At 43.2% G+C, this 25,027-nt stretch overlaps 4 protein-coding genes across 15 annotated transcripts in view; all 4 read right to left on the minus strand.

The window, feature by feature from the left end:
* LOC125765000 (angiopoietin-2-like) overlaps positions 1 to 25,027 on the minus strand; it is a 201,689-nt gene that overhangs the window by 135,121 nt on the left and 41,541 nt on the right. For 2 of the 6 annotated variants that reach the window (XM_049429815.1, XM_049429813.1), the window contains exon 1: positions 5,145 to 6,019. The gene's annotated coding sequence lies outside the window, so the exon portion shown is untranslated. Of the gene's footprint in view, positions 1 to 4,954; positions 6,020 to 25,027 lie in introns of those variants that run through there. The other 4 variants (XM_049429812.1, XM_049429817.1, XM_049429816.1 and 1 more) reach the window with 4 other exon arrangements.
* Positions 40 to 9,081, minus strand: LOC125764988 (uncharacterized). The gene is made up of 5 exons (XM_049429796.1): positions 7,845 to 9,081; positions 3,857 to 4,186; positions 3,266 to 3,780; positions 2,501 to 3,196; positions 40 to 2,421 (listed from the first exon to the last, which is right to left on the minus strand). The coding sequence occupies exons 1-5, from the start codon at positions 7,900 to 7,902 to the stop codon at positions 1,978 to 1,980; spliced, it is 2,043 nt and encodes a 680-aa protein (XP_049285753.1). The 5' UTR covers positions 7,903 to 9,081; the 3' UTR covers positions 40 to 1,977.
* LOC125765028 (glycerol kinase) lies at positions 9,594 to 14,504 on the minus strand. 2 transcript variants are annotated; one of them, XM_049429872.1, is made up of 11 exons: positions 14,275 to 14,504; positions 13,586 to 13,935; positions 13,233 to 13,491; positions 12,617 to 13,161; positions 12,389 to 12,553; positions 11,835 to 11,926; positions 10,878 to 10,991; positions 10,639 to 10,730; positions 10,405 to 10,501; positions 10,102 to 10,247; positions 9,594 to 10,025 (listed from the first exon to the last, which is right to left on the minus strand). In XM_049429872.1, the coding sequence occupies exons 2-11, from the start codon at positions 13,652 to 13,654 to the stop codon at positions 9,937 to 9,939; spliced, it is 1,668 nt and encodes a 555-aa protein (XP_049285829.1). In that variant the 5' UTR covers positions 13,655 to 13,935; positions 14,275 to 14,504; the 3' UTR covers positions 9,594 to 9,936. The 2 variants fall into 2 exon arrangements, with proteins under 2 accessions (XP_049285829.1, XP_049285828.1); XM_049429871.1 differs by having other exon boundaries at positions 13,586 to 14,504.
* Positions 16,182 to 25,027, minus strand: part of LOC125764939 (non-canonical poly(A) RNA polymerase protein Trf4-1) — a 132,496-nt gene continuing 123,650 nt past the window's right edge. For all 6 annotated transcript variants that reach the window (XM_049429685.1, XM_049429683.1, XM_049429682.1 and 3 more), the window contains exons 3-7: positions 22,172 to 22,350; positions 21,650 to 22,096; positions 21,445 to 21,579; positions 20,664 to 21,373; positions 16,182 to 20,573 (exon numbers count right to left, since the gene is read on the minus strand). In XM_049429685.1, the coding sequence (XP_049285642.1) occupies positions 19,677 to 20,573; positions 20,664 to 21,373; positions 21,445 to 21,579; positions 21,650 to 22,096; positions 22,172 to 22,350 (2,368 nt within the window). In that variant the 3' untranslated portion in view covers positions 16,182 to 19,676. The remainder of the gene's footprint in view (positions 20,574 to 20,663; positions 21,374 to 21,444; positions 21,580 to 21,649; positions 22,097 to 22,171; positions 22,351 to 25,027) is intronic.

Raw genomic sequence — 25,027 nt, forward strand, 5'->3', positions numbered from 1 at the left:
TCAATATACAAAGGAAAGAAGCTGGAGTCACTGGCTTGCTACACTTGTCTAAATACCTTTATTTCAATGTAAATATTATCACTAGGATACTTCACCTTTGAGAAATAGTTCGTCACTACGTCTGGTTGACTCAATGTTCGGAACACGACCATAGGAGATGGAAATCGGTTTTCTTCAAAATTTTGCGCAATCTTTCCCGAAGGCGACAGCATTGCTAGAAGCATGACCACAGCGTAATTTTATGACGGAAATTCCATGTGATGGCAAGTGATGAAATGCCTGCAGCCATGCAAAACACGTCATAAAACTACCTTCCCCTGATCATTTCCAACTAAATCTGTCTCCTAAAGAGACGTACGTCAATGGCCACGCTTCAAAGGATATTGAAGGATCAGTTTCATGCCTTCGTTTCTGCCTGCATTTCTATTTGCTTTGCAATCGTTCCAATGATGTATCCTAAACATCCACCAGATGCGTTTTAATGTTGGCGGGATGGCTACAACTCTTTTCGAACTGGATAAACAAGTTATAGGAGTAAAAAGTGTGTCTGTTCGTATTTGCTGTCACAAAGTGAGTGCATATGAGATTCGCTAATTACAACACGCGCTATAACTGGAAATGGATTATGTGAAACGCTGGTGGCTACACTAGCCAGCGTCCAGATTGTTGGGTAGTATAAGTTGATATATTCGATTAAAACGGTCGTTCACAATCGTGACTGATTCTTCTTGTTTTGCTCTGTCAAGGGGGTCAACCCCTATCACAACACAACACCGGAAGGTTTCTGTTCAAACTTTTTACGAAACTTGATCGTTTGCTTGTAGAATGACACACTACTGTTACCACGGAATTCGGTTTCGCTCTTCGTAGTCGTAGTCCACACAAATCCCATCCTTGTTGTTTGTTTGTGTTAGAATATCGTTTGTACTATCAGTGGCAAAGCACCAATAAAAGGAAACTTCACGTGTTACTGTTGTTGTTTGCTGTTTGGATTAACTTGCAAAACCCTGCACCTGATATCAATTGTTTGGAGGACCTGCGTTACTGTTTGGAGTATTGGAAGGATAGTTTCTAACTTCCCTTATGTATTGCTAGCTTCCTTTTGCTCCTGCAAATTGTTATTAATGTCCTAATTCTGATTCTATCACCATTTCTAGACGCATCGAAACAGATGTGTGCGTTATTCAATTGTAGATGTTAGTTAGAGGAGTTAAAACATGTCATACCAGACGGTGCCTGACTCTCAGCGCACTTTCTTCTAAGAAAATTTATCAAAGTATTCCTTTTTTTCAGGATATAATATTGCTTAAAACTGTCACTGAACTGGCAAAGTGTGTTTGAAGTGAATTTAAAGTTATGCGCGGTTTTGAATGCTTACACGCAATTAAAAAAAATCAGTAACAGTAATTATCTACTACATTATTTACAATCCAAAGAAACTTGACAAAAACACTATTCGTTATGCAAGGTGTAACAGAAGTATTTCGAGATTCTATGAAACTTGTGCAAGTTTAATCTGCCTCATCAATTTAAGAAAAAGCGCTTGCATCATACTGATAGTGAATGAAAACTTTAAATGAGTTGCTCAAAACGACCTTCTTATACTAAAACTCTTCCTGTCTTCACTCGTGAACTACTCTTGCCTAATTTTAAATAGCTTTGAAAATGGTACTGATTAGTTTGACAACTGGCAAAGATGTGAAATGCTTCCGCATATATGCAATGCATCTAAAGAACGATCCAGTGATGATCGGGAACAGCTAACCGCTACAGCTTTATCACAAACTAAACGCTACCGTCAATATCCGATCTAAGATCAGCAGCCCGGGCAGCCAGAAACATTTGTCTCAACTACGAGGAGTATCGTCTTGATATGGTTCCAGTTCCAATTTCCTTAGTCTCACCAAGCAGACGCGTTCACGCGTTCGGTACAATTCCAACACAAAATGGTTAGTGACGGTCGTGATGCGTCATCTTCTAATTGCTGATAGTGCTGATGCAGTCAGCATTTTTCGTTTCGTGCAGATGGTAAGCGCCTAAATCAATGCTCGATTCCCATGACATCGGTACGTTGGTTGTACCGATGAAGTTGCTGTAGAACAGAGGTTGCTGCTGTTCTTCTGTGATGGAAGTGGCCGAGAACTTGCGTGGTAGAGTGGCAACGGTAGCTCCGGAGCCTTTTATCGAAGCGCATACGGTTGAACTAGGACTTATGACAGTGGATCCACTGTTGGAAGCACAAAGCAACGGAATCGTATCGGTACAGACGCTTGCCTGTGTTGCGTCGTTATCTCCACCGGGACCAATCGTACCGTTCAGTGATTCGCCACAGGATCCTATCTGCTGGTTTTCAAGCGTTTTCTCCATCGTGGAGCTAACGTATGGACAAACATTGGAGGAACGCACCAGCATGCACCAATTCTACGAGAAAAAAAGGGGAAAAAAAAATCGCTTGTTAAGAAGTTCTGGAGAAGCATTGTATTTCTCAACGCGCACTTACCAAAATATTGAAACTGATGGCAAATATTACCGGCATCACACACGAGTGAACGTTCTCCAGGGCAATTATCTCCAGGAACCAGCACACGGAGAAGATCGGTTGGAAGAACAGTCCAAACTTGATCGCCTTCTTGAACTCGGTAAAGTCCTGCACATCCGATGCCATGCTCGGTGTGGTTAGTTCTGCCAGTGACAGCTGTCCCAGATCGATCCGTGTATCGTAACAATCGAACGACCGTTTGGTGGCGTTCATTGCGTACTGGCTGGCGGCTGCCGTTGTCATACCGGGAGTGATCGCCATGCCTGTGGTGGCCGGTTGTGGTAACGTCACCACCGAGTGACGATTTGCACAATCGGCATACTCCTGGCAGCAGACGTTACGATCCTTTACTTGTTCTAACTGCGGATAGCTGTTGCTTCGGCACACCATAGCCATATTAACACCGGCCAACGATGGCAAACGGGGATAGATGATGTCGTTACACTTGGAGGTGGTTTCGATGATACTTTCAATGCTTTCGCACAGCAGCTCCGTCTGCTTGGTGGAGATACGCTTGAGACTCAGTGTTCCGAGCACGGTCGTAAGAATGATGAGGAACGATATCGGCACCATAAAACTCACGATCATACCCTTCTGTATTGACATCCAGCAATATCGATGCACCTCGAATCGATCGATAGAAGACGCGTATGAGAACTGCACAAGAATACGGAGATCTATAGGTAACTGGAGCTTCTTCAGGATCAAATGCATTCCATAACTTACCAACACGTACACCGCCGGAATACCGTAACCCATGAGATAATGGTACTTCAGCTTCGGTGTACACTCGTTTGCAAGCAGATCGTAAATTACGTAGATGTAAATGAAGCACCAAATGCTCGTACTCAGATGTAAGTAGTGCAGCAGTAGTGCAATCAACTCACACCGGATCACGTTCCGCGTTGCCTGTACGCCTAGTATGAAGGATAAATTGGACGCGATCAGGGCCAGCAGCAAATTCAAACAGATAGGATAGAAAGCATTAAAGTGACGCAGACGACGATTTCTCAGGAACAGTATGATGATGGTCAGTATCTGCGGTGCTAGTGCAAAGACAGCTCCAATCACGATCACATTCCCACCGAGATCTTTGCGCAAATTTCCATTAGTTCCGTAATAGATGTACATAATATTGTCGATAAAATCGTGCCCCTTCATATCGTTGTTCAGATTATCGAAAGAGGTCTCATCGTCCGTTGTGTGGGCCTGCGGTGACTTGCGTAACGATTTCGAAGAATCTACAGTCGAGGAAGAAATGTTAACGACATTTAGACGAATGGAAACCCAAAAATCTAAATCGTGTAGAATACTTACACACTTTTATCACATTCTCTTCCCCAGGATATCGGTTCCGTTTCATCGTGCTCTTGTTAATGAAGGAAGCGTATATTTTATCCGGATCCGGAAAAATGTCCGGTGGTCGGGTTACTTCCCCGTGTGTCGCTACCGAACGACTCGGTGTCTCCTCCGGTATTGGTAAGCCACCGAGCGTCATGCCCGTCTCGTAATCGGACGTTTTGGTGCCACCGTCGTAATCGTAGTAGATCGGTTCCATAATATCGCCAGCCGGGCGGGTAAAGTTGATGAAATCGTTTATAAACTTCGTTTCGTAGTTGGCAAATTTAGCCCTTATTCCTTCACATTCTGTTGTTATTGGGAGATAGAAACATAAAGGATAAAAGCACAATATGAGTCTTATTGTGTTGTGTTGCAATTAGAGATTAAAATAACAACTTTTTTTAGTGAGTCAACTCAGAGTGAATGAGTCGTTATTAGGAGTCAGCTCGTTTAACGACTCATTTCGGAGTCTGTCTTACAAAATTGTAATATTTTACTTATTTTCTTAGCCTTTTTTTGAGTAATTTCGCAAAACTTATAAATTGATTTATTTTAATGCGAATTTGTTGAAATAAGTTTCTTTTCACTCAAATAATGCTTTTAATTAAAAAAAGAATAAAAAATCATTAAAAAATTAAAATAATCTAAAAATTTGAAAATTTCTTAAGGCTATAGCCTTAGTTTTTTTTGAAATTTAGCAAAAATTTATAAATTCATTTATTTTAACGCGAATAAGTTGAAATAAGTTTCTTTTCACTCAAATAATGCTTTAAATTAAAAAAAGAATAAAAAATCAGAAAAAAAAATTTAAAAAAATTTCAACTCGAAAATTTCATAAGGCTTACCCCTTACGATTTTTTTGGGAAATTTTGCAAAAAAATTTAAATTGTTTTATTTTGATGCCAATTGGTTGCAATGAGTTTCTTTTCACTCAAATAATGCTTGAAATAAAAAAAAAGAGTGAAAAATAATAAAAAATTCAAAAAATTACAACAAAAATGAAAATTTTCCTCATTTTTGCACCAAGTTTTGCCTATAACTCGGTAGATATCCAACGGATCGCCAATCTTTAACCTGTAGTCGATAGATGGCACCAATGGCTACATTTTCTTCTTGGACGGCCATGCCCTCAGATGTCTGTGCCAGAAGTTATTCGAGGAACCAAGTTCCTTACCCTGTTTGAGAAAATGTAAAATTTTCCTCATTTTTGCACCAAGTTTTGTCTATAACTCGGTCTATATCCAACGGATCGCCAATCTTTAACCTGTGGTCGATAGATGGCACCAATGGCTACATTTTCTTCTTGGACGGCCATGCCCTCAGATGTCTGTGCCAGAAGTTATTCGAGCAACCAAGTTCCATACCCTGTTTGAGAAAATGTTAAATTTTCTTCATTTTTGAGCAATGTAGCAAAATTTTTAAATGTGATATATTTTAATGGGAATTTGTTGCAATAAGTTTCTTTTCACTCAAATAATGCTTTAAATTAAAAAAAGAATAAAAAATCAGAAAAAAAAATTTAAAAAATTTTCAACTCGAAAATTTCATAAGGCTTACCCCTTACGATTTTTTTGGGAAATTTTGCAAAAAAATTTAAATTGTTTTATTTTGATGCCAATTGGTTGCAATGAGTTTCTTTTCACTCAAATAATGCTTGAAATAAAAAAAAGAGTGAAAAATAATAAAAAATTCAAAAAATTACAACAAAAATGAAAATTTTCCTCATTTTTGCACCAAGTTTTGCCTATAACTCGGTAGATATCCAACGGATCGCCAATCTTTAACCTGTGGTCGATAGATGGCACTAATGGCTACATTTTCTTCTTGGACGGCCATGCCCTCAGATGTCTGTGCCAGAAGATATTCGAGGAACCAAGTTCCTTACCCTGTTTGAGAAAATGTAAAATTTTCCTCATTTTTGCACCAAGTTTTGCCTATAACTCGGTCTATATCCAACGGATCGCCAATCTTTAACCTGTGGTCGATAGATGGCACCAATGGCTACATTTTCTTCTTGGACGGCCATGCCCTCAAATGTCTGTGCCAGAAGTTATTCGAGGAACCAAGTTCCTTACCCTGTTTGAGAAAATGTAAAATTTTTCTCATTTTTGAGTAATTTAGCAAAATTTATAAATGTGATATATTTTTATTCGAATTTGTTGCAATATGTTTCTTTTCGCTCAAATAGTGCTTTAAATTAAAAAAAGAATAAAAAATCAGAAAAAAATTTAAAAAAAATTTCAACTCGAAAATTTCATAAGGCTTACCCCTTGCCATTTTTTTGAGAAATTTTGCAAAAAAATTTAAATTGATTTATTTTAATGCCAATTGGTTGCAATAAGTTTCTTTTCACTCAAATAATGCTTTAAATTAAAAAAAGAATGAAAAATAATGAAAAAAAAAATAACTTTGCACATCTCTAGTTGCAATTGCAATTCTTAAAGCCATTTCCATGCTGCAATTCAAAGAATCATCTGCAACTGAATAAAAAACCGAAACCCAAAGGCTTTTATCTTTCTTCATTCATTATGAAACATTCTCTGCCGTGACAATACCCACGAATGCCAATTGCAATACATGGCCCAGTGCACTGACATCATCTTTTTGCTGCAAATCATGCAATTATATTCCCGATAAAGTGCATTATAGTTGAGTGCATTCCAAAAATACCCACGCTAAACTGGGACACTCTCAACGACATGTCGAGCCCGAGGAAGTACAAAAGAAACAGAGGAAAAATTTATTCTCCATTCCTGGGGGCAATTCCCGGGCGCTTCCCGTTTTGTGCTTCAGTACAATTGTCTTCCAGCATCGTCCGTTTCCCTGCACCGTGACGCGTTCGCTGCATACTTTCATTCATGCATTCATTCATGCTTCTGCACAATACATTTCCTGTGAGACTTCCAGTCAGCCCGTGTTGCGCGGCGCTCAAGTACCAGACAAGCGAACATCCTTTTACCCCGTTCAGCGCCCAAACGGCATCAACGCTACGGAGGACTATCAAAGGAACAGCTCGCAACTCAATACAGTGGTGTAGTAGGCAGGACACAATCGAAACCCCTTGGTGGGTTGGGAGTCCGCGTTGCTGAGATGCCCTGAAGTGGATGGTAAGAGTTGGCCAAGGGTGTACTCATTTAATGTGTAACACTTGTCACGTACCGGGTATGCCCGAAGGATATTGGGTGTTTTGCAGGTGTTTTAGCGAACACCTCTGCAGTAGTAGAGATTACCTTTTTTTCTTAAGAGAGTTTCCTTTGTTTTTCTCGAATGGCCAACACAAAACGATCTCAAATCAAGCACATATTTGCTTTGTGAATCATTTCGTGCCCTTGTTTGTGGTTTTTTTGCGCCCTCCCTCAAAAAAGGTTTCAGTTATGTAGTCCATTTGAAGGCGACCTATTCTAGGCGGGCAGCACGCAAACCGTACATATTCGTGCGAAAATTGATCAAACACAAATCAGCCATCGAACGCGCCAGAATGACCATGTTTGGTTTTGTAAGCTCTAATTCCGTATGCTTTATGTATGGCGTAGAGGGAAATTGATTTTTCCACCGTGCTGCTTTACGATTTACGAATGTGACGCAAACCCCAGCGAACGGATTTTGGTCTGTTTATTGCTCCAGACGCCATTAAACCGCCATTTTCCATCGTGCATTTGGCTGTGGCGAGGTTCAGAGCCGTTAAGTGTTTCATGCCTTTCGTAAAAGCTGTGCGATACGAGAGCTCGATGACAGCGCTCTGTGGACCCCCCGCTTTGCCGAAGAAGCAACAAGAATCCTTCTGGTTCGGCGATGAAGTACCACCATATCGGTACGGAGTAGTTACTTATGCATGCAAATTGAATCCAGTTGATTTCTTCAACACAGTTCGCCTGCCTTGCTACTGTGCCAAACCCTCCCACCCCCCCATTTACCTCGTGGTTACAATTCGTGCCTTGCCTTGGCCCCGATTCATTATACTCACGTAGCTGGCCGGAAAATTGCAGCACCAGCAGCACCGGAAGTACAACCCTTGATAGCATGATGATGATGATGATGAGGATGTGGATGCCGTCTGTGGCTCCCGGTACAGTCGAAGCGTTAAACTAGCGAACACAGATTCAGCGTACGGGAACGGGAACTAGATAAGATGCGGATAGTGGATAGTGGCACCAGCGAGCTTCAGTTTCACCGGGAGGATTCAATTAAAAACACCTCGCTATCAGTCGGTTCACATCGCACAATTACCCTTTCTCCATTTTGTCACGCACCGCTACGCTCTATCCCGTATAAGTAAACACATCAACTGGTGTACACACACACACACGCGGACACACCGTTGCTACTGGAAGACACGGAGACAGGAAATGTAGACACGCGGGGTACACGCTGCTGGCAGCTTTTCCTCTTTTTTTTGGCAAGCTTTTAGGTCATCAGACTCCCGATCCCGTCCATCAAGCTATCACAGTCTCTTTCTGTTGTTGAGACACTACCGCTTAGGTCACCGCTTGGTGCTTTCCCTCACGCGATTCGCATAATCGATACTGGCGCTGTGTTCACTGTATGGTGTCACCGCAATCGGGGGGCCGTTTCAAACGTTTATCACATTACACTTTACGGGCAGAAAACACACGTGCACAACACTTGCGACAGATGTCCGTGTCCGACGAGTGGTGATAAATTTTCATCTTATCCTTCGTGTCGTTCCGATCGGTGAAGAGTTCTTTTTCATCCTTATCCTTCGCAAGCTCACTCAGGCAAAAAGGGAAGGAATCCCTTCTGCACCTTCGGACCAACGCGACCGTAACGCGACGATGGACGACTGCTTCACTACCCGTACTATTACCGACTGACTGACTGGTTTCGTTCTGCGAACGACGAGTTCCTGCGAGTTTGCTCTGACCGAGAAACATACTTCCGGTTTTTCGTGCACCCACACAAACAACCACCATGCATGCTGAGCTGTGCTTTGTCGTAGTGGTAGTGTAAGATCCTGGGTTCCCCCAAAAAGTGTGACGGAGCTCGAGCGTCGTTTGTGATGCGTATTGCCACCAGTGTGAAACCATGCGTCTCCATCGCTGCTACCTAGCAACCGAGCTTCACCCATCACGCGTGAGTACTCGTTGCTCTCACAAACGGGCGTTCTCCGTCGTGCGATAAGACGAATGGGAAACACAGTGCGTTACGGAAAACATCCGCAGTACAACTGCGCTATATACTTTTGTTATATTACTTTTTGAATTTTATATTTACCACCTGCAGACATTTATCTAAATTACATCCGAAACAACCATAGGTTAGCTTTTTTGCTGCAGCAACAAATGAATCTTTATTAAAAATAGATAAAAAGAGCAACTTCTTCCTATTAGTTGTGTATGTTTCTGTAAGCTAATTTATTCGTTACCTTTCGAAAAACGTAATTACAATATAATAGACCTTCAAAAAACACAGTTCGGCTGTGTAAAAGTACGTGGAAAATAGCTCTATCTAAACAACCCATAAATAACAAATTAAAACAAACCTTTTTTCGCTATTTCAAAAACACAGTTTCATAACCAACAAACTCTACGCTATCCGGTTGCTAAATTGGAATCGATCTAGCTAATGTTCGTCCGTTTCGTATAACTATAATATCTATGGATTGCGTCCTCATCACCGCATTTAAGCACTTTTGCGTTTGGAATATGTATCGGTTGAGCGTTTTATGTTTTGAACGAATCATTTTCACAGCAACTTTTGTTTTTTTTTGTTACCTCACCATGATTTAGATACACACAAGGTACAAATGGGAAAAGGGAAACAAAACAAGGATTTAAACTCAGCCTACGTTTACTGCTTAACGCTTACGATGTATTTGTAACCTTCTTCCTGAGTACCATCATTTCCGCAAAGCATTCTACTAGGATCGTTGATTGTTGCTCTTAGTATAGTAGCACCGTGCACGCCTGTTGTGCTATTTGTCTTTTATGTCACCGAATGTGTTCAGCAAGTATCCGAAACTGGATTGTTAACGTTTAGCAGACTAGTGTGAACGTGCGATACGGATGTCGCATCCTTGTCCGCGATCCGCCTCCGGCTCACCGCCGTTGCGAGTGGACCAACATCAAGAAGCTCGCGGCAAGGAACAAACCTGCTGGTATGGAAGCTAACAAACTGTAACGTTCGTCTGGAAAAAAGGTAAAGGAATAAAAAGAAAATATTAAACAGACAGTTTCGCTCTGTAATCCACATCCAGCGCTTACCGGTCATTGCTTCACTCTTCTTCGAAACAGCCCAGCCCAAGCTGCGCTGAACCGCCATTTTCCACTTAGTGTATCGAGCATTCCGTTCCTCTTCGGTTGTCGTCGGAAGGAATGTTTCATGGTGTGAATGAACACCTGCGTAACCGCTGCAATAATACAAACGATCCTACCGTTATCTCTCTGAAGGGTTATTGAAAATGCAACTATCGGAAAACCCACACGCCTTATCAGCGGTAGTAAAACGGTAGCGGGAAAACAATTATTCATTTTCCCCGCAGATAAACACATTCCCCCGACACTTACCGAATTTCCGCTTCCAGCTTGTACAAATCCACTCCGTTCGCTTGTGCTGCGGCCATCGCTGTACCGAGTGCGGCCGGTTCGCGTACCTCCGTTTTCACTGCAAGTTACAAACGAAATGACAACATGTAGCCGATCATCTCAAAAGCACGACGCAAAATCGACGGGCACAACCACTAATTGCTCGATAGCGATAATACGTAACGTGTCTACGCGAGCTTTCGGTTGTTTACTTACACACAGGAATGCCGCCCAAATCCGCCTGCAGCTGCATTAGAAGACTGTTGCTCGCCATACTACCGTCCGCATGCAGTTTGTTAAGATTTATGCTGTGCGGCAGGGGGTAAAAAACGAAACAAAACAACAAAAATACATTCATCACCATACGAAGTGTGTTGGTACGGCCATAACCGGTACACGAAAAGAAGGGGAGCCCAATCGTTGGCCTTCCATCAGCACCAGCAGCTCCGACTTACCCGCAGTCTTTTTTCATCGCCTCAATAATGTCACGCGTTTGGAAGCATACCGCTTCCAAGGCGGCCCTCACTAAATGATGTTTGGTAGTGAAACTGGTCAAACCACAAAATATGCTGCGAAAGAAACCGAAAACAAACCAGATCATGCGAATGAGAGAGTGAGCAGCTGGTGATCGAGATCGTGCTCGGTACATTGTGTACAAGCTATCATTAAGTTAAATGAAGTATATAAAAAACGCGCGACACAAACACACACACAGCGACGAAGGGCACGGTGAAGTCATTGTAGAAAAAAAGCCCCCGTCTCGAAATGCGGGAATCACCGATCGGGTCGATCGGGTCGATCGGGTTTGATCTCGTGATACAGTTTACGGAAGCACGAAACGTGTCTGGCTCAGAGTGTGTAAAAAATAAATGAACGACGCGCAACCTTACCCACTGTCAGCGACATTTCGTTTTGGTAGGAAACGATTTAAACCTTAAGCAGGAATAAAAATAGTCAATCACGAACGGCTAACCCATCACGCAACTCTCTGGTCAGCGCGTCATCATCGGACGTGCGCGAGTAGCTTTAGATCAAGGTCTCTCGCACGACTATACTATTCGTCGATGGTTCTTTTACTACGAAACTCTCGCTTGCCTATCATCATCTACAGCAAACAATCCCCCAGAAAAAGCAAAAACGAAAACAATATGCCTTGACATCTTGCGCTTTTCCCAATCATCTTCCCACTATCTTAATGGGTTTGCTGGTACCGCATTTACAACCCAACCCCGGACATCAACCGGTGTAATATTGATGGTTTCGCGATTGGTACTTGAGGGTGGCGAATTGCACCACCGTTCCCGCTTGCCGTTTATAATCTAACGAACGAAATATGTGATAACACGCGGAATTTATGAGCGCTCTCGCGCGGTGTAGCAAACAAAACACAGCAACCCAACCATGACACTTACCCACGCGCATCCTTTCGCCAGTAGGGAGCGTACAGCCCGGTGAACGCAGGTACGAAGTAGACATCACCCGTCGATGACACGCTGCCAGCGATCTGCGAAATGACAAATGTTGTTACAAATACATCAACAGCACGGACAACGGGCATCACTTATGAGACACGTAATTGGGAAGCTGTTGAGTTAAGAATATTCCATTTGTAATTACAAAACCTTGCTTAAACCTAACGTGTCTTATCGTAGAATCGTTAGGGAAAAACAAATGAGACGAAGCAATAAAATATATATATAGAGCAAAGTCGTAAAGTCTAATCTCGCTAATAGCGCCAATAGAACATCAAAGAAACATCAACTATCGTATCAAATTGCTAAAGAGCGCTCTTTTGATCTTGCTTTTAATTTGCATACTTAAATGATGTCTTCTTTTTTATGATTCGCACACATAATTATCTTTATCGCGTCAATATGGTAATGAACTCTCCGTTCGGCCATTTGCGGTTGATTTTTGCACATCGCTTTTAAATGTCTTTCAAAGGTCACACTACTCGACCGCTCACCTGTTCGGAATCCTTAATGTCCTGGATGATTTTAAGATTGTCACGCAACCAGTTCATGGCCACACCGGCTACAGCTACTGAACCTTCCAACGCGTACACGGGTGGTGCATTCCGGCCCATCTGGTACGCTACCGTCGTTACCAAGCCGTGTGTTGATTGAACGCACTACAAAAATGAAATTATATTAGTTAATTCTTCCATCTTTTAGCCCTTAGCAATCATACCTACCCTCGTGCCCGTATTATACAGCAAGAAGCATCCCTTTCGATAGGTATTCTTTGCCTGTCCCTCCTTCATGCACCGTTGCCCGATAAGGCTCGCCTGCTGGTTGCCCAGTATCGCACTGATCGGTATCCCATCGAGTACACTGCTGTCCTTCACCTTGCCGTAGATCTCAGACGAGCTGCGAATTTCCGGCAACATGTCCGGATGGACGGAGAACGTTTTCGTTAACAACGGATCCCAGTGCAGTGTTTCGATGTTCATCAACAGCGTCCGGGAGGCATTGGTTACGTCCGTCACGAAAGCACCACCTTGTGGACCACCGGTCAAGTTCCACACCAACCACGTGTCCATTGTGCCAGCATAACAGCGTTTCTCCCGACAGGCTTTCCTCACTGCTACCACATTATCCTTCAACCAGTTCAGCTTGAGGGCAGAAAAATAGGGCGATATCGGAAGTCCAGACAGGGCACGGAAGTGATTGTGGTTCTGTTCCGGCAAACGGGCCAACACCCGATCCACCGTTTTATCCGTCCGTATATCATTCCATACTGCAAAAAAGTGGAAACAAAGTGTTAGAATTTTCCATTCCCTTCATTGTTAAACTAACGATTTCGCTTACCGATGGCATTGTACAACGGTTCGCCAGTGTTTTTGTCCCACACGACAGTTGTTTCGCGCTGATTCGTGATACCGATGGCCGCGATATCCTTCACGAGATATCCAAGCTTTTCCACCTGGTGACAGGATTCCACCGCACAGAGCCGAACAGCCTCCAGTACCTCGACGGGATTCTGTTCGGTCCAGCCGTCGCGTGGCACAATCTGCGTAATGCGTATCTGATGTGATGCAATCTCTTCGAATTCCGGAAGTTTAAAAATCTTAAAGGGGAAAAACAAATTCGTTACATTTTCGCAAGATAAACAAACCGCACGTCAGCAGACACGTGTCACGCGAAACGTGACGTATACGTACCACAAACCGCGCACTGTTTGTGCCTGCATCGATCACGCCAATCAATTTGCTGCGTTCTAAGGAAGCCATGGTGAATGTGCAGATTGTCAACAAATCACTGTCTGCCGGCGATTCTTCTGCTACTTCTGCTTAAACCGTGTCACAGCACCAGCTCGGTTGATCACCGCACACTGCTTTACACACTTGTAACTGCACACAGAGTCGCAATGCTAGTAGCACACGTTATGTATCGACCACCGCTGCTCGGCTGTACGTACGTTGCATAATGTCAGTCGCGGATGATGAGGTGCTGTCCCGCCCGTCCTGAGCGATGATCCGCTGTGCACGTGTGTCTGCTAGCTAAAAGAACCCTGCCAAGAAGGTGTGTCGAAAAACTTATCGGCTTGTCCACGTTATCATGATGATGCACTCATCACCCGACAGTTTCCCAACGAAACGACAATACGAAACGAGACAGCTGAGTCAGCAAGCTGCTCGCCAAAACGACATTCCTTCACTGTAAAACCGGGTCGGTAATGGAAGCAAACACATAGCTCTTTGCCACCACCCCGCTGCTCAGGCCTCAAGCCCACACTTTTCGTTAAACCGGCTTGGCGCGAGATCGTGATGGTCTTATCACCTCCCGGCCAGGGGGACACTTTCCGGGTGACGGGCCCACGAAGCAGCGGCTTATGACGCTTTACATCTACCTGTGCTGACCATCACCACCAACTACCGCAGCTGCCGGTTCCCAGTTTGCCGCGACAATTCTGGTGGCCACGCAGGTCGCGTATCGGTTCCGGCCAATTTCTTCGCACTACACACGTTGACAGTTTCAGCGAGACTTGTAGAAAGCCGAAGGAAAAAAAACCCACACTGACGCACGCATGTCAAGTAGCAGTGGAAAAGCGTGTTCATATCGTGCGTTAAATTAGGCTATTCAGCACAATATATCTATCGGTAATGCATCGACAAGGAATAGATAACAGCGTTAGAAAAGTACAAGAAATTCTCATTTAAATAATCGAAATAATCATGTCGCTGACATTGAAATCATCATTTACCAATGGCTGTTTTTTGTTACAACGCTTTACAATAAAGCACCCGACTGACGTCACTGCGGATAGAAAACAAACCCAACTGACAAATATATTTGTGACGTGCTATTAAGCTGTTAACGAGGTAGATATGATTTAACATTTACGCACCACAGCTATCGCATTTACGTTCATGCACGTAACTATACGAAATATGTAACCGTGCAAATAGACCTGGAGCGATATTTCTCAGTGAGATATCTCTCGTTGCGATGCGATGAAATGCGATGAAAAGTTCATATATAAAAAACAACATCTAAACGTCGTTGCCATAGAAACACATAGAATTATATCATCACAGTAGCCAAAGAAATGTCTCGCCCAGCGATTTTCCTTTGTTTGCTAAATTGAGCTACTTTGCGAAATATCTCACTGAGAAATATCGCTCCAGGTCTATTAGCACGGTAACAGAAATGCCTCCAACGTATGATAGTAATATTACAAAACTGCGCTCGTTAAGAATCCGCAAAGCAGCTTACTAGAAGCTGCATTGCAATTTTGTTGACTGGGCCTGTTCAGACGTCATGCGTACTGCAGCGAATCGTAAACCAATACACGCAAACGGTGGACGAGCCTCCAAAACTGTCTAAACGTTAGCGAATCCGGTTCGTTTGTTGATTTGAAAACGGACACGAATTCCCAACAATTGCGCGACGGTTGACCTACTTTAATTGCGCGAATAAAAAAGGCGTTTGAACGAGCCGATACCATTTTCCGACATGTAATTAAATTAAGAAAACGATACACTGATTCCTAAATTACTTTCTTGCAATCTTGCAGTATTGCATGTGTTGCTTGGTACGACAAAGGGTAAAGGGCGCACATGGTACGTGATGGCCCATTAGCAGCATATAGCCCAGGGGGAGTGTAATTTTAAAATTTCCTCGATAAGATAACGCCAGCAATCGGACACACGCCTATCGGCGCTTCGAAACGGTGGTCAAAGTACACGATTTTGATGACCGGATGCGCGACGAACCATGCGAACTGCACTGCGCCACGACACTTTTGGACGGTTTAAATATTTACATACCGAAAGCTAATTAAATAACAATCCCACTCACACACACTCTCTGGGTGATTGTATACGGATTTACCCTCACTGAGGTGAGTCTTAAATTAATATGATGTACCGCACCGCACTACCCAACCCGACACGCATGAACGACCGACACTCAACAACTGAGCACTAATCGAAGATTGGTTACAGCGAAAACCTGGCCTAATCTTACGCCCGCCATGTGGTCGACCTTGTCCGTCGCATTCCTATGTGTGCTGTGGTTCGATTTGTGATAAAAACCGCTGCGTGTACACCAATCAGTCACAAGAAGGCCCCCATGAAAAGTGATCGACCGAGAATGATCGGGCAACTTTGACGTCATTACCAAAGTGCAAGTTTCGCGGAAATTATCTCGAAACGGGCGAAGCGGCTTAGTGGATCGCCAAGTATGATCCCCGCACACCGAACAGATATTCTTTCCCGTGTGAGGTACAAGCTAAATAGCATGAATACGCACTCGTTTCCTTTCCATTTGGCATTTGGTGCCATAACGGGGTTTTTTTTAAATCGTCGTCGCTTTTTTTTATTTATTTACGTCACTTTCTGATCGGTTGTATGTACACAGCTTACGCGCTAAACTTTACTTTACATATAAATTATACAGGTGCATCTTTGTACTCAAAATGACTGGTTTCTGTTGTTTTGTTTCTTTTTCCCTTATTTTCATTCGTTACTGTTATACGTCGCTGCTGATTAGGTTTTGTCCTTAAAGTAGGTGTTTTTTGGGGCCGGTGTGTTGCTCTGCTAGTGGGTATCGAGTTGCTATAGTTTTTCACTATGTTTTGTTTGATTATCCATATTGGCCAGGAGCGTCTTGCGTTCAATGATGCATTAGGGTGATCTACAACTCGCAGTTACAATCGAGCGTTTAACATGTCACAACAAACAAAACGGAATCATCATTTTTCGTTTGGCAATAAAGGCGAGCTTAGTCTTAACACTTAGCTGCTAAGGAAAGGAAATCGTGTGTCTGTGTTTTTTCTTTTTTTATGGGAGAATAGATTTTATACGCTTAAATACTACCTTTTTTTCTATTCAAAACCGGCTACATGCTTCGTAGCATCACTGTAACCGATGTCCGACATGTTCGGACATGTTTGATTACTACACTAAACCGTAACAGTACTACTAGGTTGGTGTGTGTGTGTGTACATAATTTTGAAAGAAACTTCAACCTTCTCAATACAAAGGACGAACGAGAGGCACCTGCACAGATCCGGGTGCCGGGGGAGTTAAAGGGACCCTAAAGTTTTTGATTAAGATTTTGTTGATTTGTTTTTTTTTGTTGCTTCAGTTCCCTTCCATGCGAACTCCCCTACAAACGCTTTTCTATGATTGATTTTCGTGGGCGATTGCTACATAAGTATCATAAATGCATTGCCAGGATATAGACAACTCCCTTTTCTTTTGGTTAAAAACCCGCAACAATAATGGCAGTTGATCGTAACACGATCGTGCTCTGTGTGAATCGTTCCCACTAGAGAGATAGATAGAGTGTGTGTTTGTGTGTGTGTTTGTGTGGGTGATTTGTTTACGTATTGATTTGAAATGTACGATATCGGAACACTAATCTTGATTCTATGCTCTATCCTCTCACTAAAGACTTAAGATTCGCTATTTTTAGGCAGATGGAGTGTATTTTCGTTTCTATTGCTTTGTATCGTTAGATCGTTCTGAATGAATTTCATCGTATCGTATCCAGCTGGATGTAGCGAAGGGAATTTGTGTGTGTGGTTTTTATCTTAATCACCTTTGTTGTCGGTTCATTCGTTTTATCTGCCATTGCATAACACACGCCACACAGAACGTACCGTCGGACGGGGGAAGCGCAAAATCTGAGACAATTAAAGATAAACAATCTCAAACAACGATTAAGGAAAACAATATCCGTTGTATTTTTTGTCGTATGTACATATACAGCTCTTGCGAAAGCGAAGATAATGATGATGTTCAGTATAGTAAGGTTCCATCAATCGGTAAACGACATACACCAACATACCACACCGAACCGAACCCACCGAACAATAATTAGTCTTGTAAGCCATTCCATAAGGCAGGTGTGAGAAGTGAATCAAAGTGTGATCTCCACCATGGTAACACAATTGTAGACGATCGCTAAGACAATAGCTCCGCTTCTAGCTAAAGTACATCGGTAGGGTTTATTAGAACTGGGAGGGGGTGGTTTTTGGCTCCCATTAGTTGCTGTCCTAGCGGTAGTAGCGATAAAAGCAATAGTATTTGCATGTAATAGTAATAGTAGTAGTAATAGCAGTAGTGTTATTAATAGCAGGTTCGATGAGTTTGATGATCATTACACCGCTATGGAGCAAGCCTACCCGGACCACTGCCGTGGAATATATCATATTTACATACAACACTCATTAAAAAATAGAGAAAAACTTTACATACTGTTCCCCTTTCTAGCCGTTGCGTTTCGCAGACTATTAGTGCAAATAATTTATCAACTTATCGTCTACACCTTCCTCAGCATCCGTTTGCCGTTAACGTAAGTTAATTAATGTTTTCTCGCGTTTTTCCCTCTCCTTCGTCCTACACAACAATCGTTAACAAAGTCAGACACATATGTATAGAAAACGTAGCTCACACACGCACACACAAAAACGAAACTCTTAGAGACCGGGTCTGGCTACTACAGCTAGAGCTTATCGTCTAGATCCGACCTAAAATTGCAAAACTTTCCCCTTGCCATTCAACAACAATCGTACACGGGTTTTTACGCATCTGAAAACACCCTAACTTCAGTTTTAGCATTTCGTTCTACTTATTACCTAGTTAGTATAATTGTGTTCCGTATGATTTTTTCTCCCCAAAAAGTACACAGCGCAATCTTAAACCGGACACAGCGTGTGAGCGTGATGCCGTGTATCTCTATACTACAAACAGCAATTTTGAATGCTTGCCAATTCAATATCATTACTGTGACGTATTGAATTCTTTCCTTTGTGGAGCTCAGAGTCTTGCATCGTTATGATGCAAGGTTTCGCTAGCATAGTTGCTGGCACATACCGGTTGCTATTACCAAACTAAAACTTCGCACAACTCTCTGCTCTATACTAAATAAATCAACAGATGTAGCAAAATAGAGAATAGACGTTTGAAACAAAACAAAAAAACCAAACCAAACGCAACATATCACACGCACACACACACAAGTTGAATATTCTAAACGATCATGTTGACGAATTAAAAAAAAAAGATTCGATACAGCCAAGATAAAGCCATCGAAAAGAAGATCGTACAGTATTAAATTATGCAGCGTAAAATAACATTCTGCTGTTACTGTATATATGATTGTTTTACGGAACGCATCGATAATCAAGGCGCATATTAAGAACCGAAAGTTTGCCAGTCATCTGATCAGGTGTAATGAGGGAGGAAAGAAACTATAAAAAAAAGAAAGACCAACAGCATCGGAACAACTAGAAAGCTGTTGGAAATATTTACAGTCATAATGGCAGCAATAATAGTAACGCATCGGTAATAATATATGATTAAACATAGCGTAATGTAGCTTGGCTAGTGAGTGAATGTAAAGAGTTGCGCTTCTAATCTCTTGCTTAAGATAAATCGTACGTCGTTCGGTACGCGTCGTACACGATATTTTCGTCCACTTTACGGTTTTCTTTTTGTTTCTGTAAGCCTTTAGTACTAACCCACTATACCCACGCATCACATTCGGTGTCGTCATGCTGCCATGCCTAGCGCAACAGCATGACCATCCTCCCCGCCCTTTAAATATCCCTTCCACTGATCTGTCTCTTTTTCCCTCCCCCGGAATTTCCACTCGATAAAATGGAAGGTGCATGCATAGTGGAGGGATGAAATTAGTTCATTTCCTTAAACCTGCATTCGGTACTGTTTGATGTCTACTTCGAACTATTTAGTAGTGATAGTAGCGGAACCGTTGAAGGTACCCTCCTACCACGGATGGCTATCATCGGCTATCCAAGCTGGCCGTCGCCGTGCTACCACCATCTCTCCCAGCACCACCACCGCCGACCACACTTCCAACCGTGCCGGACATCGTCAGTCCGTAGCTCATAGTCGTTGGTCCCGTCGTCACCGCCATCGGACCAGTCTTCTTTTCCCCCGGCGATACAGTCTTTTTGCGCTTCGAGGAATTTGTACCACTGTGGGAGGACTTTTTGCTGCTATTGCTAGAGGAATTGGCATTGCTATTGATAGTGCCGCCACCACTGCTCACACTGCTACTACTATTGCTTCCGCTGGTGCCGTACAGTTTGGCAGCGTTGGACACAAGCGAACTGGTTCCACCGGTGGAAACTATCACCACATTGCTGCCCGCGAGCGCATTCGACGGTAGCAGTGGGAGCCCACCAACAACGGTGGCCTTCGGGCTAGCCGAACGGTAGTGAAGATTGTTTTCATCATTTACAACCATACCGGCGATTAGGTTATTGCTATTACTACTGCTATTGCCGCAATTGCTTACACTAGTAAGACCGCTCACATCGGAGGAAGGGTATGCCGGGGACGAGTTGGTGGGGATTTTGGGCATGCTGGCGGCTGTTCGTCGATTTTTATTACTATTGTGACGAACCAAACCGTTGTTCGCCGGTGTTTGGCCTATTTGCTGATGATGTTGTTGCTGTTGCTGCTGCTGCTGCTGATGGGGCTGCATATTATACACACTGCTGTTGGTATTGCCGCCACCATTTACCATACTGTTGCCGGTCGCACCACTCGACGGGATGCGCTCGGAGCTGTTGCGACTGTACAGGTTCTTGTTGCTACTAACAATCTGCTGCTGCTGCTGCTGCTGTTGCTGGTGGTGCTGATTTGGTGACGGTACGATGCGACGATTGTTCATCTACCGAGAGGTAAAACAACATTGGGATCGTGCATCTTTCCGCAAATGCTTTATTATCGTATTGCGCGTTGCTGGCCGCTTGTTACTTACGTTGTTGTAGTTGATCATCTGCGTATCGACGATATTGTTCGGGTCCGCCGACAGTTGCTGCTGTTGCTGCGGATGGTGCTGATGGTGCGTCATGTTTAGCAAATTGTTCTCCTCTATTAGCAAATCGTGCGGATGGGCCGTGGATGCTGCTAGGTGGGGGTTCGTCGCGGCCAGCATCATGATCGGTGCCGGACCACCGTTCAGATCGTGCAGCTCAATCGGTGGTGAACGGGTCGTGAGACCGGCTGCGGACGATGACGGCGAGATATCACGGGCGGTCGTCGACGTGTTGCAGTGAAAGTCCCCACTAGCGCCTCCCCCATCGCTATCCATGCTTTCCTCCGACAGTTCCACACTCGACGAGCTCGGTCGCCTTCGGATGACATGGCGCGGATACTGCTGGTGAATGTGATGAATAAGCGACTGCTGAGATAAATGGCGCGGTTGCTGCTGCTGCTGGAGCGGTATGTAATGATCGCTTAAAAGGACCGTCGTAGTTGTGATCGGCTGTAAACTGGATTGCCGAGTTAGTTTTTCCTCGAATGTATCCTTTATCCACTTGCGATACTCAATCACTTCGTCCGTCACGCGTATTATTCGGCCCAATATGCTTTGCCGATTACAGTCGTTTAGATTCTTATCCAAGGGTAACACGGCTTGGACGAGCACAATGTAGGCATACTCAAACGCTTGCTTCACATGTAACGCGCCTGTAAAAAAAGGTTAGATAAATGTGGGTTAGTATGGCACATTGGGTTCGACAGATGCTTCTATTTCTTACCATAGGAAGAACGGCCAATATCATTGCCGGGGGTAAGTGGATCCTCTATGCACAGCAAGCTCGGTCGATGACCATCTATCATTTCACGCTGCAACTCTTCCTTAGGTATGTATCGTCCCGATTTCACGCTAATACCTACAATATAAAGAAAAACAGTTGGTAAGTAAGGATAAAACCCACACAATGCTACTAAACCACCACTCACCGATCTTCATGTAGTTAAACTTGCGACCGTAAAGCTCGAAGAACTCTATCAACAGTACGCCCAGATTGGAGCTGGTGCTTGGCTTTTGGTGATGCTGCTGCAGGAAGCTAATGCACATCAGTATCAGCGAGTAGGAGGAAATGCCACCGGTGAACACCTCGTTCAGATCGCGCTGCAGCAGAAACTGTTTCAGCACTAGCACCAGCTTCTCCAGCACCGGATAGTCGCGCTTGAAGCCCTTGATCAGCTTCGCCGACTGTACGCCCGATTCCATATTGAAGGAAATGTCCACCTTTACTTGCGTCTGTCGATCGGTTAGCTTCACGATCGGAACGGATGCCTTATCGAGCACCCGGACCGAGTTCGGTTCGGCGATGCCCTGATTGATCAATTCAATCTCCAGCGTTCGAAGTGGCAACATAGTCCATTGTCCAATTACAACCAAATCTGTAATGTAGATAATACCAAACAGTGTATCGTTGTTGTGCTTTTCGGGTAATGGCTGGTACCGTGACTACTTACCGATATCGCTAGTGGGTAGGTAGAGCCCTGTTCGGAATGAACCGAACATTTCCACCCTTGCCGAAGGCCAGAGATTCAGCACGATCTGTTCTATCCGGCTAACCACTTTCACTCGGAGGGCGTGCTCGGTAGGCGTTGCGATCATATGCGCGTAAAATTGTTCTATCTCCTGATGTAATCTGTGAGAGATAAGCAGAAACTTTGAGTGAATATTTTGCTATCGAACAGTACGCGGGGGTAAATATTTAAAAAGATCATTCTAAACGCCAACGTGAATGAATTTCACGCTTCGCTAGAAAAATGCATCTCACAGGCAAACACTCAGAGAATGTATATCGGTACACATCTGCACAATCTCATCGGACGACCTTGAAAAGCAAATTCCAAACTTTTGTTACGTCTAAAGCAACTGTTACACAAACACACCCCGCTTGATAAACGACCGGATGGTGATCGCACCGTGGTTCGTAACCGCATGTAGATGGAAACCAGCACCAACAAAACACATCGTCTTCTTAAAGACCGATCCCGAGACACGATGTCGTGTGCAAAAAAAAAGAATCAAGCCTGTTCCAACCATTGTAACACTGTGCCGTAGATACAACACGTGGTGGGTCGATTTTTAACGGCAGATGATTCATAAACAAATGAAAATCAGCATCGAGCGAGAGCGTTCTTGGTGTATGTAAACGACGTTACCGAAAGGAACGCATTGCTTGTGGCCACCTGTTGTTGAAAATGACAAGGAAACCAACAAATATATTCCAATGCAAAGCGTTCACTTGCATTTTAAGTGCAAAAAGTGTTTCACAATAAAATAAGAAAATTCAATTACAAAACAATTCGACGCAATTCCGCTTATCAAAGTGACATTTTTTTGTGTGTTCTTCTACCGAATGATTAGCAAAAGAAAAATGAGCCCCAAAAAGTACTGGAATACAATAAAAAGAAATGAATTACCCACCGCAAAAGGGGTGAGGGATTGATAAGAGGGAACGATGATTTTTTCCACAACAACGACAACAAGGACAACGACAAAAAATATGAATTTTTCCGCATAGAAAAAAAAAACAAAGTTTTGTGTGTGTTTGCGTCTATTCCGACCACCACCTGTTGTAATTAATTGTACACGAATTGGCAGGATAAATGATAGTGTAATCTTACCAGGTTGAAGCAACAACAACAGCAACAACCAACCGCGAAATGGAATATTTGATTTATCCGATCGTTTCCAATCGCAATTGGTAAGTTTAATCTCACAATCTTGCGTGCGTAATGAATCTTTTAATCTTGACGAAGAAACAAAAAAAAGGTTTTGGATAGAAAAAGTTTTCCCCATTACGTATACGATTCGATGTTGAGGGGGTTTTTTTGTTGTTGTTGCGATATCGTTTCTTCAGCCAGCTTGAGTCCAATTTTCCAATTTCCAACTCTTTTCGATTGATTATTATTGTTGCTCATCGCTAGCAAACCTTTTCCTCTATTTCGTGTAAAGATTCGTGTTAATGAAATACGATATAGTTTGGTTTTTTTTTACACACAAAATTCATTATACATCCCATCCATACCGAAGCAGGGTAAAGCAACCCCAAAAAACGGAAGATAAAATCACACCTCAGACTCGTCTTCGCTTCACAGATAATGAAATAAAAAGAACCACGGAGAAAGCAAATGCTGCAAAAGGAAACGAAAACGCTTTTACAACGAAGCTTCTTCCCTAAATGCGAACACACCAGGGTTTTTGTGTTCCTTTCACCTGTTGTTAGTGCTCGGTGAAGGAAAAATATAAGTTAACAAGTTACGGAGCACCAAACGTACGGTGGCACAACAGGTGGGACGGGTTGGGGCTTTTTGGTGATGAACCCTTATGCACACGTTGCTATAAAACAAAAGCCACATCCACATCCACAAAACGCTCCAATGATCAGCGATGGCGGGGGGGGGCTTGGGTTGCAAACTGCATATCGGCCAACACGAAACAGACAACACGTGGGAAGGGTGGGTGCAGCTGATGGTGAAAGGGCGCACCGTGTGTGTGTTGACTAGCCGACCGTTGGACGAATAATACGATGACGATGCACACACACGGACTGTGGCTGCTCTCGGCTGCCCTTTGCGGTTCGTGTGCATTTCTTTAATTGTTATCACCCATTGCTGGGGTGTAAATTTCTTCAACCTTTCGTTGGCCAATTAACATGCACAATTAGTCGTCGTTTAGCTTTCATTTTCGAATGAAATGGCCAATAATTTACCAACATTAAGCATATAGTTTTAAATACTCCCTAAGTTGTAGAAAGTCCTCCTGAAAATGCTGACTGTAATATCTCATTAATGGGTAAAAAGTTGTCAATTCCACCATGTGATTAGAACCATACATAAAAATCAATCCGATCTTAGTGTGACGAAATTATGAAGTGATTGTGTGCCACATTCACTTCAAGTACAGGTCTGCAAGACGTCCCGCAACAACTGTTTCGAACTTGTGAAACAGTAGAATGTTCGGTGGACTGGTTCTATACTTGCACAACTGTTTCTTCACCAATCTCTCGTATTGTTATATTACACACAAACAGAACCATTCAATACACAATTTACACAATAAAGAATTGAACCACAAGACAGAGCAGTATTCCAACTTAATTTCGCAAAGAATACAAAAGGGAAGCAAAAGTCAATCCGTCATGAATGAGGTATGATGCGTGCCCATGAAATAGAATACCCATAATAAGATCATGACGATCATTTCCCGTTTTGCTTGTTCGTTGTACATGCACAAGAATCGTTCCGATCAGCACAAACAGGAAGGAGGCGAAAAAAACAATTCGCGAACATGGAGAAAATGAAAGCAGTAGCAAT

This window comes from Anopheles funestus, chromosome 2RL (assembly GCF_943734845.2).
Source record: "Anopheles funestus chromosome 2RL, idAnoFuneDA-416_04, whole genome shotgun sequence".
Lineage (NCBI taxonomy): Eukaryota > Metazoa > Arthropoda > Insecta > Diptera > Culicidae > Anopheles > Anopheles funestus.

Excerpts from the sequence above, each read along its gene's own strand:
- LOC125764988 (XM_049429796.1), bottom strand. The coding sequence starts at position 7,902 with ATGCTATCAAGGGTTGTACTTCCGGTGCTGCTGGTGCTGCAATTTTCC. Across the intron at positions 4,187-7,844 it reads GCAATTTTCCGGCCAGCTAC|AATGTGAAGGAATAAGGGCT; the intron begins GTGAGTATAATG and ends CAATAACAACAG. Across the intron at positions 2,422-2,500 it reads CCATCAGTTTCAATATTTTG|AATTGGTGCATGCTGGTGCG; the intron begins GTAAGTGCGCGT and ends TTTTTCTCGTAG.
- LOC125765028 (XM_049429872.1), bottom strand. The coding sequence starts at position 13,654 with ATGGCTTCCTTAGAACGCAGCAAATTGATTGGCGTGATCGATGCAGGC. Across the intron at positions 13,492-13,585 it reads CAAACAGTGCGCGGTTTGTG|ATTTTTAAACTTCCGGAATT; the intron begins GTACGTATACGT and ends TTCCCCTTTAAG. Across the intron at positions 13,162-13,232 it reads ACCGTTGTACAATGCCATCG|TATGGAATGATATACGGACG; the intron begins GTAAGCGAAATC and ends ACTTTTTTGCAG.